Source organism: Pygoscelis adeliae, unplaced genomic scaffold (assembly GCF_000699105.1).
Source record: "Pygoscelis adeliae isolate BGI_AS28 unplaced genomic scaffold, ASM69910v1 Scaffold227, whole genome shotgun sequence".
Lineage (NCBI taxonomy): Eukaryota > Metazoa > Chordata > Aves > Sphenisciformes > Spheniscidae > Pygoscelis > Pygoscelis adeliae.
The window spans coordinates 1,733,092-1,751,706 of NW_008825100.1; the positions used below are offsets into that span (position 1 = coordinate 1,733,092).

Sequence of the window (18,615 nt, forward strand, 5' to 3'; positions counted from 1 at the left end):
TCTTTACTGAAAGAGTGGTTAAACATCGGAACGTGTTGCCCAGGGAAGTGGTTGAGTCGTCATCCCTGGAAGTATTTAAAAGACGTGTAGATGAGGCGCTTAGGGACATGGTTTAGTGGGCATGGTGGTGTTGGGTTGACGGTTGGACTCGTTGATCTTAGAGGTCTTTTCCAACCTTAATGATTCTATGATTCTATGATTGTAAGAGAAGGCAGCAACACTGGTACTAGGTCAGACTAGATCTCTGCTAGCTCTCAGGCTGGAGCATACGCACAACCTAATGGGGTGCCCTTGAACCTGCTCTGGCAGCCGGTGCTGGCCGTGTGGTGCTGCCTTGGGCAGGCGGAGGGAGCTTTCCTGCAAGGAGACACGCGTGTGCCAGTGGCTGAGCCGGCTGTGGCCAGCGAGTGCAGCTGAGGTGGGGGCAATGCACTGTCTGTGTGGGGCAGGTGCTCAGGCCCTGGTATCTGGGAGTGAAGGGGCCATGGACACGTCAGACTACACAGCCATCATGGCCAGGGGGAGCCCAAAGGCAGGGCAAGGCTTCCCAGGGCTGTGGCTGCCCAGTCCCTACGCAGGTCCCCCACTTACCTGCTCACAGGTTGTCCTATACACACAGAGTTCCCCAAGACTTTTCCCCCACACAACACTAAGCAGTGCTACCATCTCTCTTCTTTTCCCTTCATCAGGAACCAGCCCTGAAATGAATACTACTCCACCTGACATGATAACCCCAACAGATGATACAGGTAAGGAGGAAAAAGCCGTCAGGCAGCCCCTCATGAGGACAGGTTGGAGTAACTCAGTCCCAGGGAGCTCTGCATCCCCCACAGGCAGGGATGAGTTCCCCTGCCTGTGTTTCCCCGAGTTTCTTTCCTGGTGGAGTCACAGAGCCCCAGATCAGAGCTGCATCTTCTCTCCGGTCTTCCTCTGGTCTTTGCTGCAGGGGGTATGTGTTGGTGAATATTTCAGCAACCCTGTCCCCTCCTGCTTGGTGCCTTTGCTTCCTTGAACAGACCCCAAACTCACGTCTGTTTCACACGTCCTTGTGATGCAGGAACATTTTCTGCATCACAGTTATACCCACAGACCCAGTGCCCAGACCAATCCCATGACCGGGCCCTGCAGGGAGTTGTTCCTATGGCTGGGGGCCACAGCGTGGTCCCTGTCAGCAATCCCCCATGCCCTGCCAAGCCCTGTCCCAGTGGGATGTACCAGGGGAGACAAAGAGCACCTGGTCAATACTGTGTCTCCCCTCCACTCTTCCCTGCTGGCTTTTGCTGCAAGTGGAAAGTGTTGGGGAGGATTTCACAAGCTTTGTAAGCTTTGTTTCTTTCTACCTGTGGTCTCTGCCTCCAGGAAAAGAATTTGGCTTCAGTAGGACCTCTGGAAAAACAGTATTTGGAGATAAGCCCTCTAGCCAATGAAACTTCATTAAGTGTTTTCCTTTCCACTTTTGGGGGGATGAAGGAGAGTTACTGTATTTTTCCTTTTGGCACAGAAAATCTCTACCTCACCTATGAGAACGTACTATGGAGTTAAGTGAAAAAAAACAGGCAGGGTGAAAAGCAGAATTTGGTGACTTGGAATAGAACTGTAATTACCATCCTATATATAATGTATATTGAAATATAACTTTTAATTGCTTGTTAACTAATAAATTATGTATAGATTTGAAATACATACTTTAAAATCCTTACAGAATATATAATTACTTAGAGAAAGTCTAACTGTGAGCATTTTAGGCAAAGAGCATACCCTATAAAAAATTAAATATAATTGAGAGTATTCTAATGTCCTACTGCTCCCTAAATTTCTTTCTTCTGGTGGATTTGCTATCACACCTTTCTAAGAGTTTTCTCCTTATTGCTGTGCATGTTTCTAGGCTAGACTCTCACACGTTGATTTTCAAGGAAGGATTAGCTGGAATTTTTCCTGTAGTGCTACTAGTCTTCCAAGTGTTTAAATATGTTGGAGTTGAAGAGGACCTGGGTTGGCTCAGGACAGAGGCATAAATCACAGGATGCTCTGGATACACTGAAGATGCTGTGAAGGCGGAAACAAGAACCTTGCCCTGGTCTTGGGGTAGCAATGACAAGCTTGGCATCTGGGGAGAGGGAGAGATGTGAGGAGCCTGCCGAGCTTTTGGACAGAGAAAATTTGCAGGGAGAGAGAGCAAATTAAGTGGAGAGAGAGGTTACCAGAGAAGAGATATCACAGGCAGGCATGCAGGGTAAATCACACTGAGCAACAGGTTGCAGGAAATAAGGGCAAGGCACTGGCTAGAGTACAGCGCAAGGTAGAAGCAGGATTGGGAAAGGTTTTGAGGCATCATACCATGCTGCCTTTGATAGCCTCAGCATAACCAAAGCACTAACAGGGCTGACATATTAAGTTATTTTCCCTTTTCCAGGAATGAACACAACATCAGCAACAATTCCAGCAAGTAAGTAGAAGGCAGCAGTCAGCACAAATCCGCAAAGTTTTGCTGCTGTAGAAGTATGGTATAGCGGCCAGTTAATATAATTAGTCATATTATGGTGACAGCTGTAAGCCCTACAACAAATTCCTTAGCAGCATACTCTGATATCTATTGAGGTATGTATACTATAATGATTAACTTGTATACTATAATGATTAACTTGGGAGTTTTCATTTTATTAATGTCTGCAGTAAAGGACCCTACCACGACACTGTATTATAATATAAGGCAAGTACCTACCAGTGCAGTATTAAAGACGCACAGGCTATTGTAGCCTGCCTTTTTCTAACTTAGTCACTGATTTTGGCCACCCTCAATATACTTTTTTTTGTTTGTTTTGGTTTTAGTTGTATTAAGTAGAGTTAGATTGGGAGTGCTCAGTATGACAGGTAATGAATTTCAGCCTTACTCTGTGTCCTCACTGTGATATCCTGCTGGATTGGGTAGGGAAAACAGTTACTCTACAGACATTAAGCAAGCAAGACATAGCCATGTGCTCTCTAATTGCATCTATGCTCTATAAAACATACCTGGTAGTTTCCTTTAGTAGAAGTATGTATGAACTATTTAATATATGAACTACTTTATATATGAACTGGCTATTGCAAATTCATAGAAATCCTGACGTCAATATCTTGCATCTTTGTATCAGGGGACTTGTGCAACCCAGACCCTTGTGGAACAAATTTGGCTAAATGTGTTGCTTTAAGTAGAAATTTTACGTGCCTGTGCCAGTATGGATTCTATTATAGCAACAAGGATTGTCACAGAGGTGAGTTGCAGAAGGGCAATCTGTATTTTTAGTCACTTCATAGATAACTGCTCAGGTGAATTTTTCTTCCCATATCCCTTGTTCTCATATTATAACTGAAAACATAATCAGTCTGGGAAAGTGACTGCTGAATAATGCCTTGCTTTGCAGACAGCCACTGCTACAATGACCTAGATTGTTATCTCACAAAACAGTAACAGCCAAAAGAGGCTAATGTGCTAGGAAAAGAAGGCAAGTTCTCTGTCAGGGGTACTGGAGATTAAAATGACTGAAAAGCAGGAAAAAATGCAAGTGTAAACCTGACATCAATATTAATGTCCAGGATTTAAAAAAGCCCAAACCCATGAAGATCTCTGAACAACCGGCTTGATTTTCCCTATTGCTAAAGACTCATCACAGTCCTGTTGAAGTGCGTCTCTGAGATGCTGCTAACTGCCAAGCGTGTGAGCGAATGGGGCTTCTTATTTAAGTGCCAGCAGGCAGGATTTTCAAATTTACTTGTAAGCCTAAAGAAGCAGGTAGATACTGAATCACTTTCCCAGATATGGTGAACCACGTTAGCTGCTTAGTGGCTGCGACTGCAAATTTGAAGTCCTTAATATAGGTATTTTCTCACTAAATGCTGTAACACCTCAGATGGACTCTTTTGTTAGCTTCAGGCCATGCTTACAGTTTAACTTTATTCAGTTTCATAGTCTGGCCAGTTTGGTTGAGCCCAGTATCCTGCCTGCTTCCCAGTTAGCCAGAGTATGTCCTGAATTGTGGCTGAATTGAATGAGCAAACATTTGTCCCCTACTGATTCCTCCAGAATATGAAAAATAGCACTGATTGATTTCTGCATTGTATTTCCCCGTCTCTGAAGGCTGGAGAACTCTAAGGTGAAACTCGACTTACTTGAATGCTTTCTAATTAATTAATATTCTCTGTTCTCATTCCAGGAAAAATATTCCCAGGGGTCATTACACTGAAAGAATTTTACAGTAAAAGTGTTCAAACTATAAATTCTGTGCAGTATGAAGAGGTGTTCCAAAAAATAACAGATTTTGTGAGTGATGATTTTTTAAACCTTTTCTGTGTATTTAATGCTTTCCTGAACGTCATGCAGACAGAGTGTATACATGCTGCCTTTAATGTGGAGCCTAGGAGAGTTTCACTTGAGAAATCTACTTCTTTCAAAGAATGCCTCACACTAGTTTAGACCTATTCATAAAAGACTTGAATTTTGCCCTCAGATGAGTACATGCATGGCTCTTGCTGAAGTGAAGGGAGGTACCTGAAATAAGTAATATCTGCATTTTATTCCCACTTCTATTCTGGGAACTTCTCACATAAATTGCTCTGTATCTTTCACCATTCCCTCTCCAGAAACCATGGGGCTGAGCAAAGTTTTCCAACTCATTTAGTTTCTGATCTCTGCTGTTTGCTGAGGGCTCAGTAATACTCAGTGGTATGAGTAAAAATGAACATTTTTTTTTTTTTAAGGAAGCCCTCATTTCCACACAGCACAAACTTTTCAGAATGGCTGTCCAGCTATGTCTAAATACCTAAATAATAAGCCTCTTCCATAAGCATACCAGTATTAGTATTTTAATGCTATTAGTGAAATGGATATTACACATTTTGAGCATTTTATGATTATAAATAAAATCTTGTAATGGATTTCCTGGAGAAATAAGATGAACAGTTTAATTTATACTGCCATTTTGAAACAAGTGGATTTGCTTATGTCGCGTTCTAGAAGTAAGGAAGAAGAGATATGCAACTCTACCAGACAGCTGATCAAAAAATATTCACCAAATATTACTCAGAATTAATCAGAAATGGTTATCAAATTCTTCATGTTATTATATTGCTTCCTATGAATGTTTTATCAGAAAGTAACCAAAAATTGTCCCTCCAGAATGTTAAAAAATATTTTCCTCAATTTTTTTGTTCAACATTTTTTCACAACATGGCTACAAAGTCCATGATATGCAGCACTAGAATAGATATGTAATAGTATGCAAAAGTGAAAATAGCATAGAAAATAATTTTTATTTTATTACAAAGAAGGATAGTTTATCTTTCATTTCAGCTGACTTAGACATCTTATCCTTTTCTTATGGTGTCTCCTGCTTGTGTGGCAGTTGGAGGCAGCTGCCTCCACCAGTTGTTCCCTGCTTCACATGGGATGAGGAAGAGCAGTGACTTTTCTACTGATCCCATCCAACCCCCAGTGCTTTCATCAGTGCTGTGCTTCTCCCCACAAGATCAACTCCTGACAATCCCACTTCACTGCATCTTAGGGATACATGCCATCTGTTAGGATGCCTACTTCTCCCTCTTCCCTCTACTTGTACGTAGGTTGGTACCGCAGAGATGCCCTTCTAAGCGATGAGTCTGCAAGGGAGTATCTGTACCTATCCAGCCAGGCAACCCTAATGCACTGCCTGACAGTCATTCAAATCGTGTCTCTCCATCCCTCCACTGCTCTCCTATATTCCCTGTTTTATAGCACCATCCCACCACTCCTCTTCTGCAATACCTTGCATGGTGGATGTGACAGATCAGCTTGCTTTATTTGTACCTATAGTAGCGTGTTCTGGATTAAAACTTTACAGCTGAAGCCTCAGTCCTTCATGTGATGTTGGTCTATGTTTCTGTTTGCCTTTAACTCCAATTCATTTATCTTTTACAGTTTACAGATGCCTTCAGTAATTTAACAGGCTTTGGACAGACTGTCATTGTGGAAATTGAGTAAGTTTGCCAGTTTGGTTTTTGCACAGCGCGTGCTTCCCACACACCTAATTTTAATCTGTTTCCCACGGAGTACTCAGTTCAAGAAAGGACATGGAATGAGTTCAGTTCAGTACGCCTCCTGTTAAATGAGGGCATTCTTTTTGTATTTTTAAAGTTTCTGGGATGCTGGCCCCGTTTTTACCCCATGGATTTCCAATATGCCTGGAAGGGGGCTGGCTGAGACAGCTCCACCGTGGATCTCCCACTTTTAGCACCATGTAGGTTATAGCACTGTGCTATAACTAGCAGTCCTGTGATATCTGACATGTCTCTGAAATTGTAAGTTAACTCTGAGGTTCCTATGAACAGGTCCTACTTGGAGTCCCAGTTTAATTTAAGAAACACCCTCATTACAGAAACTCACTGCATCTCATTGTGCATTTACTGGTCTCCTGATGGCTGGCTGAGTGTCATGGTTTAACCTCAGTCAGCAACTGAGCACCACACAGCCGCTCGCTCACTCCCCCCCTAGCCCCGGTGGGATGGGGGAGAGAATTGGAAGAGTAGAAGCAAGAAAAACTTGTGGGTTGAGATAAAAACAGTTTAATAATTGAAATAAAATGATGATAATAATAATAACATAATAATGATAATAATAATATACAAAGCAAGTGATGTACAATGCAATTGCTCACCACCCGCCGACCGATGCCCAGCCAGTCCCTGAGCAGCGGCCCCCCCCAGCCAACTCCCCCCAGTTTATGTACTGAGCATGACATCATGTGGTATGGAATGTCCCTTTGGCCAGTTTGGGTCAGCTGTCCTGGCTGTGCCCCCTCCCAGCTTCTTGTGCACCTCCAGCCTTCTCAGTCAGTAGAGCATGGGAAGCTGAAAAGTCCTTGACTAGTGTAAGCACTACCTAGCAACAACTAAAACATCGGTGTGTTATCAACATTGTTCTCATCCTAAATCCAAACCACAGCACTGTACCAGCTACTAGGAAGGAAATTAACTCTATCCCAGCCGAAACCAGGACACTGAGCAAAGATGTTATTGAATGGGCTGTGGTGACTGTAGCTGTGGGCATAGGTCCTTTGCTCATTTAGGTGGACACTGTAAGATGTCCCTCTCTTCCCATCTCCATGTGTTACAGGTTAATGTCCCCAGAACTCTGCCAGCTTCTCTGTGAGCGCTCCCTAACTCACATCAAGCAAAACCTGGCATGCTAGCACACACAGCATGAAGTGTAAACCCTTTCAGTGAACCCCATGGATTAAGCAGTTAAGCAGACTGTTGTTCTAGCAGAGTTGTGAGGCAGTAACTTCCAGCAGAGCAGTTGTGACAAACACATGGGGCACAGTAACATCTTAAGGCACTACAGCAATCTACCACTTAAAGGTATTTTGTGTGCATATCCCAGCAGCACAAAGTTCAGCTGAAGAACAGGTAGTCACTGCTGTTCTCCATCTCACCCCAGGGACATTGCTGTCCAGCTGAACCCAACCCAGCTAGCATAAAGTAAGCATAGATACCTCTACAGTGCAAACAGACCCTTCTGAATTCATTGCAGTCATACTCTGAATTATTGTCACCATGCTTCAGGATGGGTTCTCCATGTCATGCCTGGATGACACCACGGGCTGATGTGAGCATGTAAACATTAGGGTCTAACAGATGGGGTCTTCCACAGTGCAGCTGGCTTGAGGTGAGCCCAGTAAAAAAATATCAGTTGTGTGCCAACAGCACACAAAGGAGTGATGTTGTCAGCATTAAATCCAACAGCCTTTGCTTACCAGCTACCTATTTACATCTGGATCTACTGGAAAGATGGCCATTAATGTATTCCTAAGCAAGACTTGAACTCATTTTCGGGTGTCTTAGCAACTGCCTACATTGTGGGATGAAAGAAGCTGGGGGAGAGAGAGAGGTTTGGCAGAAATCTTCTCTTGTCCTTGCATCTAGCCTGCTATCCATATGGATTATATGAGACTTTAAAATTATGCTATCTGTACTTTTCAGAACTCTAAAAGAAGAACTGAATGTAACAGTGACAAACCTGTTTATGGAGAACTCAACTGTAAACAAAGTGGCAGTTGATTCTGCAATACAAAATGCAGGAAAAAATTTGCCTTTTTTCTCTGGGTACAGAGGTATGTAATTCCTTACCGTGGAAGTAAATAATCAGTAGAAACAGAGCTGTTTAGAACATTTCTGTGTGCAGCAAAGCCCATCAGAGCATAAGCCTTATTGATTTTAAGGAGCTGAATGTTCAATCTTAGGTAATTTTGAAGACTCAACCATTCAGTGCTGGGCTTTTTTGTCGTATTAAGGCATTCTACTTCCTGTGTAAAGAAAAGAAAGAAAATACTTATTCCCAAGTATGCAATGGCATGTTGATTTTAACCTGCTGAGTGTTAAGTGGCTGGAAAAATCAGGACAAATATATACAGACATATATTGTGCTTCTGAGAATAAGCCAGTATTTTACTGGCAAAATAGGATGAAACTCTCTTTAGACTTCTTCTTCCATAATTAAACATGGTAATTGAAATGAGGCCTCACTGATGAGCTACTGAGCTAAGTGATTCATTGGCCTAAACCAGTAAAGTCTTGCATTACTAAAAGTCTAATACTAGGAGAACGATTTTCTAAATAAAATATGGATTTTTTAATCTTTTTTTAAAATATGCTCCTATTTTGAAATCAGTTTTCACAAAAGGCATAGCTAATAATTAAAGGAGTCCATTTCATGGCTTATAGCCTGAGTTTGGTCTTTGAAGGTGACTGTATCCACCTCAACCATGACATTTCCTGTGGGCTAGTCCTAAACGTGAGGGGGAGATGATAGAAAAAACCTGAGCGCTAACAAAGCACCAGTGCAATCACATCCCTCCACTGCATGCCACCCACTGAGCTTTGTAAACCATTGCCACCACTGGGACATGGATCTAAAGAGCAACATGCTGGGCAAACAGCATACTAATATTGCTCATGAAATGAGCTGCATGCTCATAAACATTTATATCTATGTAGAACTGTATGGGATCTGGGCCTCACAATTCAGTTGTAGAAAAAACTAAGGGAATAGTGCTGGGGTTTTTCTATAGTTTTTTTAAGGTGAGTCAGAAAGCCAGTGTTCAGAATATGATCTTATGGGTAGAATTTCCCTCTTCATGGACTGGGGGGCAGGAAGGTTTGGAGGCAATTGTAGGAGGCTGAGAAACAGAAGGTCAGAAGGTGGGATGGAAACAGGACTTTAACTGGTAAAGAGCAAGGGAAAAGAAAGGGCTGGTCCAAATGCCTGCAGTATCAATGTCCCCAAAAAAGTTTTTTTTCAGAATTGTTAAATAATTGGTTTATGATTTACTGAGCAAGTGCACCTCTTTCTATGAAATGATATTTACTAGTACTCAGTTTGCTTCCTGGCTGTTTCTCTTTTAAAGAAACAACCTATTGTGCTGTTTTTAATTGTGATACCCAAACCACAACCTGCAAGGAAAATGTGTTTCCAAAATGCATATGCAAAAGTGATTTCTCAAAGACAGAATGGGATGATCGTTCTTGTTCAGGTAAGAACCTTGCTATTTTATCTATCCCTGAAAGGCTGACCTGGTTATTCCTTGTCTCAGTTCCTTTTTGAAACAGGCAGTCTGCAAATGTGCTGATCTCTAAAAATCAGGGAATGTGTGTCTTATTAAGAAAGCCATAGAAACTCATTCTCACGTTTCACTTTAAACACATCCCTAATTCTATTCCAGTAGAATAAACTACTAAAGCCTGAGAAAATTATCACTGAAACCAGTGAGTGATCAACTCTTTAAATGCATTGTTAAACTCTTGGTAAGAATTGAAACCTAAATAGGCAAAGGATGGAACAAATTGACTCCTATATTCACAGCCTTCTCTGCTAGGACATATTTTGGGAATAAATTCTACATGCTACCTGGAGGCAGCTATGGGGATGCTGACAGAACTGGAAGTCTCATGATGCACTACAACGATCTGTTAGAGCTCTGGCCCTTGTTGGTAGTTCTAGGATTGCATTACCTGTGTTTAGACTGGTTTTTGTGGGAAGAATGATTTACGTGATTTTTAGGAACTGTTAGTTGTTGGGGTTTTACTTGCTTGTTTCTTTTGAATCTCTTAATGAGTACTCTGTTTATGTTTTTAGCTATACTTCACAGCCCTGAGAGGTACCTTATTTTCTTCTTATGAAAACTAAAATTTTCACACCACAGAAAAAAAGTCTAAGATATGAGATTTTAAGAAAAACAACAAATATTGCACACACTCATGATAAAATCATGAAAGCTGGCTACAGTAAAGGCCAGTGAGATGTGATCCAGTGTAGGCCTCTGTGGCCCCTAACCTGTCTAATCTGATCCAGTTTTAGATCAGTGGCAATACAAATCATCTGCTGTGAGATCAAACTGCAGGTCATTGCTTGCCTATGTAAGATGCAGTCTAGCCAGATTTCCATTCTAATGAAGCTGGATGGTTTAAGCAAAGACCGTTTACTTTTAATTTTGTGCTTTTGTATTTCAGTTTCTGTTCTACATAGGTATAGCCCTAAAAAAAACCCATTCTGGTGCTTTGAAGCACAAGAAAGTTGTGTGTGTTCACAGTGCAATAAAAAAAAAAGAGGGGGTGGAATTTTCTCCAATGCTGATCTTTTTGGGGCTATCTTCAATTCACTCTGTATTTTTTCCCTCTGAAAAATACAGATTGCAATAAAAACTGTTCTCCAGAAGAAAACAAGTACTGTGCAAAAGAAAAAGGGACTCCAACATGCAAATGCATGCCTAACTTTGAAAATAAGAATGATAAATGTGTACCGTGAGTACTCAGCTTTTTCTTGCGTTCCTGTATTCTAGGCAAAGATAGGGGAGAAGAACATCTAACACAGGGTCACCCTCAATCTAGAAGAACAGCCTGCAGCTATGTGAATCCGAGAGGTGCCTAAGGTGGTTAGCAGGTGGACACATTCCCGTGGTGTCACAAGTTATGGCATTTTAACTGCTTGGCATTAGCCATTGGTGTGCACTCACAATACCTCAGAGGAAAGTCAAGGAGATCCAAGATCATCTGTGAGTCAGTGGAGAGGATAAACTGCTTCACGCTTATTTTGTGGGTTGCGCACATAAACATAAACTATTCCCTCAGAGTAATTGAGCCATGGGAACTGGTATGCTGAAGCCTTTAGTAAGCAGCAGGCATTAGAGCAAGACTTGCCTCAAATCCCTGGAAAGTTTCCACTGATATCAGCTGGGGACTCTGTTTCTTGATAACTTTCAGACCTATGTTATTTTGTCTTGGTTTTCCCTCTGCGGGTATTTCTGTCAGCTCAGGATCAGAACAGAGCAGTGTCGTTTGCTGGTGAAGTTGAGTTGGTGACTGATTGTGCTCTGCTACCGTGGATAAGCAGAGGGACCTTACTCCCCATATCCATTAATTCAGCTCTTTTTGTAGTTATTGCTGCTACACACTGAACACTTTTTACTGTAAAGTCAAAATATTTTAAATATAAAAAACTAGTATGGGAGGAAGATAAAGAGCTGCCAGTCATTACAGACCTTATATTGAGGCTTTTGATAAAGACAGTGGGTAGCAATTCCAACTGGCTCAGAGGTGTAGGGCTTAGTTCTTTGGAGAAATTAGGCCTTTTTAACATTTTTCAGGCTGAGAACCTGAAACCTTGAGTGTCCAGCTCACCAATCATTCTAAAAATCTCAGATTGTTTTACTCTAACAATGAAACTGAACAATTCAATATTAAGATAGCTTTAAAGAGGAAACCTGTAATGAACGCACCTTGCAGAGAAATTGCTGATAAAAGGTGGAAATATACTATTGTTTTGTGATCATCTGCTTAATGACATGATGTTTCTTTTCTTTCTTTCCCCTTTTTTCTCTCATGTAGTTGTCCAGTGGGCTACTCTGGAGAGAACTGCAAGAACAGTAAGTACAAGAATTTCTGATTTTTAATTACAGCATGGAAAAATACCCAGTAATGTTTAATCTGGCTGAGAGAAAAAAAAAAAACAAGTAGTAGCCTTTAGGGGTGCCACCATTCTGTATAGATAGCAGGATGTTAGAAATGTTAGAAAAAAATGAGAGAAATTCCACTGTTGTCTGGAAGGAAAAATCCTTCTTGAAGCTCACATTCAGACAGACAGTAGCCTTTCCTCTAATGACCTCTACATTAAGGCCAGTAGTTTTTAGTCAAACACAGGCTATTTGATAGAAAAGCATTTAGTCCTCATCTAAAGACATGCAATGCTGGACTCAGCACCACTAATGGATTAGTTTCTCCTGTAATTAATCATTCCCTCTATTAAAACATCAGTGGATTATGTTTCTGCTTTAATATCCAACCACTGGTTCTTGTTTGTGCTTTACCTTGCAAGCAAGCATTGCATAGTATCTAGTATTCTATACTGGTGAAGAGATGATAGCCCCAACTGTGCTATCCCATAATTGTAATCATCTGGACAAACTAACCAGACTGGCCTTCCAAAGCTTTTTCCCTTTTCTGAGTCAGTTTTGCAGCTGTTCGCTGCACCTTCTCCAGTTTCCGCCATCGCATTGATTAGGAGAGGACATTCTTCATACCTTCTAGTGTTTGCATGTGCCTAAACTCAGAACATATAATACACTCAAAGGCAGGTTGAAAAATGAACAGTTATGGTTCTTCACTTCTCAGAACTCCTTTAGCTTCATTTGAGCAAAAGATATGTCCTCATGTGGCCCTTTGGAGTCTCACACTGCTGCATTCTTAAACTTATACATGTTTAACATGCCTGTGTCTGCAGCTGTGAGATCTTCAAGTGTTTTCTCCTGGTTTTGCCTAAAAGTTTGGGAGGTTGGCTAACGGTAGTTGTAGTGCAGCACAGAGAATCTTGCCAGGTGTAAATGTTTGGCAGGAAGGATATTTTTCATCACATGGAACATATTTTTCTAGAGAAAGTTTTGGGAATTTTAAGGCCTTTTTCATAAAGCAAATGAAAATGCTAAATCAGCACAAAATCAACACATTGTGAATCTAAACACAAATTTGGGACCTGCTAATTATAACACCATTAATAGGCTCATCTTCTCCATATGGCACTTGGTGGATACTGATGTAAAAAGTTTGCTGAGCAATAACCAAGGATACTTTACACGTGTTTGGCATAATGTTCTTTTGAGAAATCATATTCCCTGTTGTCTCACTGTATGCTTCTGTGATTAAATGTGCTGGATTGTTCTGCTGGTAAGGGCACAGTTGGTGGTTTCATGTTGTGTGTCTCCAGTATAGGCATTCAGTATATTAAATGGCAGACTCATAAATCCAGACTGGAATCTTCAAGTAGGTACCACCAGTAAGGTTGGCTAGCTCAAGAGACTCTTACTCTTCACACGCTTATCTTGAAATTATGCCCTTCAGGACACAGTTCTTCTTTTTTTTTTTTTTCCTTACCTTATGCAGAGCTAAGACGAGGTTTTAGTAGCAATTCCATTCACAGCTGAAGGAAGATATACAGAATGCAGGTCTTCCTCCCTTAGTCATTCTGGTTCTGCAGCAAGATCAGTGAAAATGAATTTTCCTTGCCAAACATTTATTCAGATATGGGATATTTATGCAGTGTTCATAGTGCCACATAATTGACATCTCAAATCAGTGTGCCTTATGTGCCTAGAGCATGGGTAGAGCCTATCTGACACCTAACTACATATTTTAGCAGCAATACTAGTTTAAGCAACCCCTATGCCCTCCCAGCCGTTCCTGTCCTTCAGCTAACCGGAACAACTCTGTGTGAAGCCATTCGGTGCATGGGATTAGGAACCTGAGCTGGGATCAAAATAGCCATCCAGAAGACACGGTCTTTAATGCAGATCAGTTCCTCCATTTACAACTTTCAGTGTCCACAGATAGTTGTACTGAGACAGCACCAGAAGCCTGGGAATGAATAACATCTTTCTTTCTTTCTGTTTTTTATTCTCTTTTCTTCTCTTTTCTTTTTTCTTTTCTTTTCTTTTCTTTTTTTTCTTTTCTTTTCTTTTCTTTTCTTTTCTTTTCTTTTCTTTTCTTTTCTTTTCTTTTCTTTTCTTTTCTTTTCTTTTCTTTTCTTCTCTTTTCTTTTCTTTTCTTTTCTTTTCTTTTCTTTTCTTTTCTTTTCTTTTCTTTTCTTTTCTTTTCTTTTCTTTTCTTTTCTTTTCTTTTCTTTTCTTTTCTTTTCTTTTCTTTTCTTTTCTTTTCTTTTCTTTTCTTTTCTTTTCTTTTCTTTTCTTTTCTTTTCTTTTCTTTTCTTTTCTTTTCTTTTCTTTTCTTTTCTTTTCTTTTCTTTTCTTTTCTTTTCTTTTCTTTTCTTTTCTTTTCTTTTCTTTTCTTTTCTTCCTTCCTTCCTTCCTTCCTTCTCTTTCTGTCTGTCTGTCTGTCTGAAGAGACAGGACTTGGTTTGCAATATTTACCATGAGTTTTCAATTGCTGTTTCTTGTTTGTTTGTTTGTTTTTCCAGATAGTGAACTCATCCTTATAATAGTGGGTACAGTGTTTGGAGCAATTATCCTGAGTTTAGTGATAGCAGTCTCTATTGTTTCAGTAAGGTAAGATTATTTCTGACAATTGAATAGAAGCTGCATTGCTGCATGTTCCTAGAGAATTAAGCAGAAATTTAGAGAGGGGCAGGGCTGTGAATGTGATTGCATGCCTAGTTGGGCAGACAAGTTCATTTAAGTCATGTAGCCATTATAATTTGGTTTTGCCTGTGTGCTCTCCCCAGAAGTATTTATTCTCTTGCTATGAATCTGAGCATGAAAGCTTCAGCCAAGTCTTTCAAAATACATACCTGACCCATTAATCCTACTCCTGCCCTAGCCAGTACCGATATGGCATCTGGATCAGGCTGAAGAAGCACCCCGATATCAGAAGACTGTGTGGCCCAAATTCAGACCCTCTGCAGCTTTCCTTGCTAGCACTTCAGCTCAAGGCCTGGCATGCCCCTTTCAGCTCAATACAGGTGCCATTTCCAGCCAAGTATCTCTTTAAAGCTTGCTATTCCTGGTGTACTGGCGAATTCCCAATTGCAGTGGCACCTCCTCACTTCTCTCCATACAATAAATATAGAAACACTCAAGCAGCTCCTCTGCCTTTGCTCCCAGTGCAGCCCAGGTAAAGATGCCTACAAGACCATGCATAGCAAGCACAGCTCGCCAGCAGGTGCACAAGCTGGTGCCGAGTGCGTGTGCGATGTATGGACTTGTGATCACAAGCAATTCAAATGCATCATTTGAGTGTCCAACTTTGGCTGCAGGCACGAGGGCAACTTTTCTTAACTGGGCCTAATTAATGCCTCATTTCTTCCTCTGAATAGTCAGAGGAATGGTCAAGGAAACTCCTTCACCCTAGGAACTAGCTGAAAGAGGCCAAAGTCCCCCTTTGTCTCTCCTGGCAGCTTAGCCTCATCTATGATAAGTGATGCCAAACTTTGCACTCTGTCATTGATAACAAGGGTTTTGCAATAGGTATGCTAGAAAAATCTGTTGCATGTTTCAGAACAGGACTGAGCATTCAAAATAAGGTGGGAGTGGACAACTCAGTAAGTTGGACTTACTCAGTAAGTAAGGCACACTAAAAGGTCTTTTAAAACCTCCTTTGTTCTTTCATTTCCTCTGAAGAGCCAAACACAAACAAGATCCAGAGAAGAAGAGCCTGATAAAGTCACGATATCCCAACCCAAATACCTCTGATGATAGAGAGACCACGATGTTCCCCAGAGTCCGGACCACTTCTGGCCATGCGAACCCCGGATATCAGCCAAACAACCCATATGAGATGCGTTCCTCAAATAAAGGTCGTTTTCCCAAGAGTGATTATGATTTGGTAAGTGTTTCACACAGGCCTACGGGAATTGTGTTTCTGAACTGTAGCACTGTGGGCTACAGACATTGTTGGAAGCTAAATTCCACTCTGTCCATCCTCCCTTGATCTAGAGGGCCAAAGTGGTATAAAGGCAACCAAACAACTGTAGCTGCACCTGAAAAAATTTCCCTAATACAGAGATCAACACTCACCTTATGAAGACCTTTCTAAAGCCCCAGTACTCATCCTTGAGTCACCAGAGGGAAACGTGAAAAGCAAGGGTCAAAGCAACAGTTTGGCTGCCCAGTGGTCTGCTGTGTCATAGGACATTTGTCTGCATTGACCAAACACATCCTTCAGCATAGGCACGCATGCAAGCACCGCAGGCTGTTACAACCCGTGCTTCTTTTAAGCCAGCTGTAGTGTCAATAGGTGCTGCAGTGGCACTTCCCAGATGCAGCTTCATGCAAGATTCACGGTCAGCTTAAGCTGGAACAGCTGCCCAGAGGGTCGGTGTCCTCCCACCCGCTCTACCACTGTCTAGTTCACAGCAAGAGCCTCTGCAGGTGCTGAAGCATTGCAAAGGGGTAAAGTGTAAAGTGCCATGAAAAGCTAGCACAGCTTTTGCATTGATATAGCCTGGAGAAGCCTGTTCACCAGAAGCATGTCATTAGCTGGAAGGTGTGTTTTGAAAAAACTGCCTGTTTTATCCTTGAACTCTGCAAGGGAGCTGTGGAGGGAGCAGGGGCTTGAGAAGTGCTACACTGTGATATGATTGATTTGCTGGGTTCTGCATGCATCCAGTAAATGGGAAGCACATTGTCCATTCAAAAATCATTTACATGACATTTTAGCTCCACCTCTGTGGTGCAAGAAACTACCCCTGTTTAGTGAAGAAAATCTGTTTAATTGTAATACACTTATGTGTTTTGCAGAATTGAGGCCTAAACCATGATAGAAGCAACACAGAAACCTGAGGTTTAAAAACCCAAAAAACCTACTTTTAAAGAGCTGCCAATTAAAAGAAGAAAAAATGTTAGTTGGTTGATTGATCAGATTCACATGGATTTTGGCATTTCTCACTTTCCAAAGATGTCAACTTTTCACTGATTAAAATCTGCCTGTAAAATACATTTGGTTTTCCTTGGGGGCTGGTGTGTCACTTACAGAGAGGGCTACCATGTGCTGAACTATTCTGAGAAAGGAGCTTTCTGACCCAGAGCTACTCTTTATTTCTTTTCTTGTCCAAATTCTCTGTAGTACGAAATATCACGGGAGCCTGAGGGCTTTAGGACACAGAGCAAATACTAAGCGACCAGAGCGGTAGGAGGATGGACGGCCACCACGACAATGGGTCAGACCAAAGAGTTTCACAGCCTCTCACCAATGCAGTTACTTCAGCAGAAGAGACAACAAAGTCCATAACCCCAGATTCTCTGAAGATTTTCTAAAGGAAGACCCCTGCTTGAAAGACATCATGGACAACTCTCTGAAATAAGGGAAAAATGAAGCAGAGAGTAGGGAGAAGAAGAGGACTTTTAAAAGAACTAACAGGCTCCAATTCTTTCAGGAGGCTAGTATATTGGCAAGAGAGTGAGTGTAGACAAGATAGCAGGATTTTAATCCTGCTGTTTTTCAGTTCTTCTGGAAGACGGTCCAGGCAATATGTGTGTTGCTGAAAAATGTCAGCACCCAGAGCTTTGCCTGTTATTGTGCTCACACCATTTCAGCTACAGGCAGCCTGCCTGGCTTTGGGCAGCTCAAAGTGAGATCAAAACTGTTCTTCATGAGAACCTAACCTGCTTCTCTTTACTGTATCACATACAGTCTTTTTCCCCTCCTCAACCCCCCAATATTTCCCATCTGAAAGCATTCAGTTCAGATCTCTGCTGACATGCATTGTGTGAGACAATGGTACTTGTCTGACCTTTTATGCAGCCTTCCTTCCCAATACAATGACAAGAAACAGTATCTTCAAACAAACACTATTGTTCTCTATCTTGCACAACTATGTTGATTTTACATTCTCAGCTCCTATGGAAAGTGTTAGCACTTTTTTTTCTCTTGCACTCTTTACATTTTGATTGAACCATCTTAAGCCTTTTAATTTTTCATTTCTTACCTACACTCAATAAATCAGTCTGTAAAAGAATCCACATTTACCGTATTTTAGTGGGCGTGCATTATCTATTGACTAGCATTAACATTTCCTTATATATAAAAAAATATATATGCACAAATATGTACATATATTTATAGATTAAGTTAATTTAAAGCATCATTTAATTCCATGTTATATTTTGTGTTTTGGTTTTTATATATGCAGATTAACTTTTCCTATTAAACATTACTGTCTCTTAGTACCAAGGCTTTCTTATATTGTTGCCCAGTGGTGTAAGCGGTTTTTTTACAACTCCAGAGACTATTTTGTGTTAAAATTTGTGCACAGTTTAGATGCAAATGTGCACAGACTGGTTACATCAGCACCCAGCTTTCACTCGGAGGTTCTGATCAGAAATATTAGTAAATCTTAATGAAGCTAAAATATTTATTGTTGTAGGGCTGACACCAATTTTCTGTGATTGCTTTCGATGGGAATTGTGTAGTTAGTGTAGCTGGGTCTTCTTTGAAAATGCTGGAAAAGTTTTTCTCTGTGATGGCAGCTTTGTGCATATCAGTCTGTTAATATCACACAGCTAAAGAAAGAAGCATCTTCCAACTTAAATGACAAGTTTAGGGGCCAGTGGTAGAGAACACTGTATGTGGCTGTAGAGGTTACCAGGATGTGCATGCACACAGGTT

General features: G+C 41.1%; 1 protein-coding gene across 1 annotated transcript; it reads left to right on the forward strand.

Annotated features, from left to right (window-relative positions):
• The first annotated feature begins 484 nt into the window (after positions 1–484).
• On the forward strand, positions 485–17,124 carry MUC13 (mucin 13, cell surface associated). The gene is made up of 13 exons (XM_009327169.1): positions 485–578; positions 690–749; positions 2,414–2,446; positions 3,135–3,254; positions 4,194–4,300; positions 5,933–5,991; positions 7,993–8,123; positions 9,417–9,542; positions 10,698–10,809; positions 11,893–11,930; positions 14,471–14,558; positions 15,630–15,834; positions 17,074–17,124. Exons 1-13 carry the CDS (start codon positions 485–487, stop codon positions 17,122–17,124), a joined length of 1,224 nt encoding a protein of 407 aa, XP_009325444.1.
• The last annotated feature ends 1,491 nt before the right edge of the window (positions 17,125–18,615 follow it).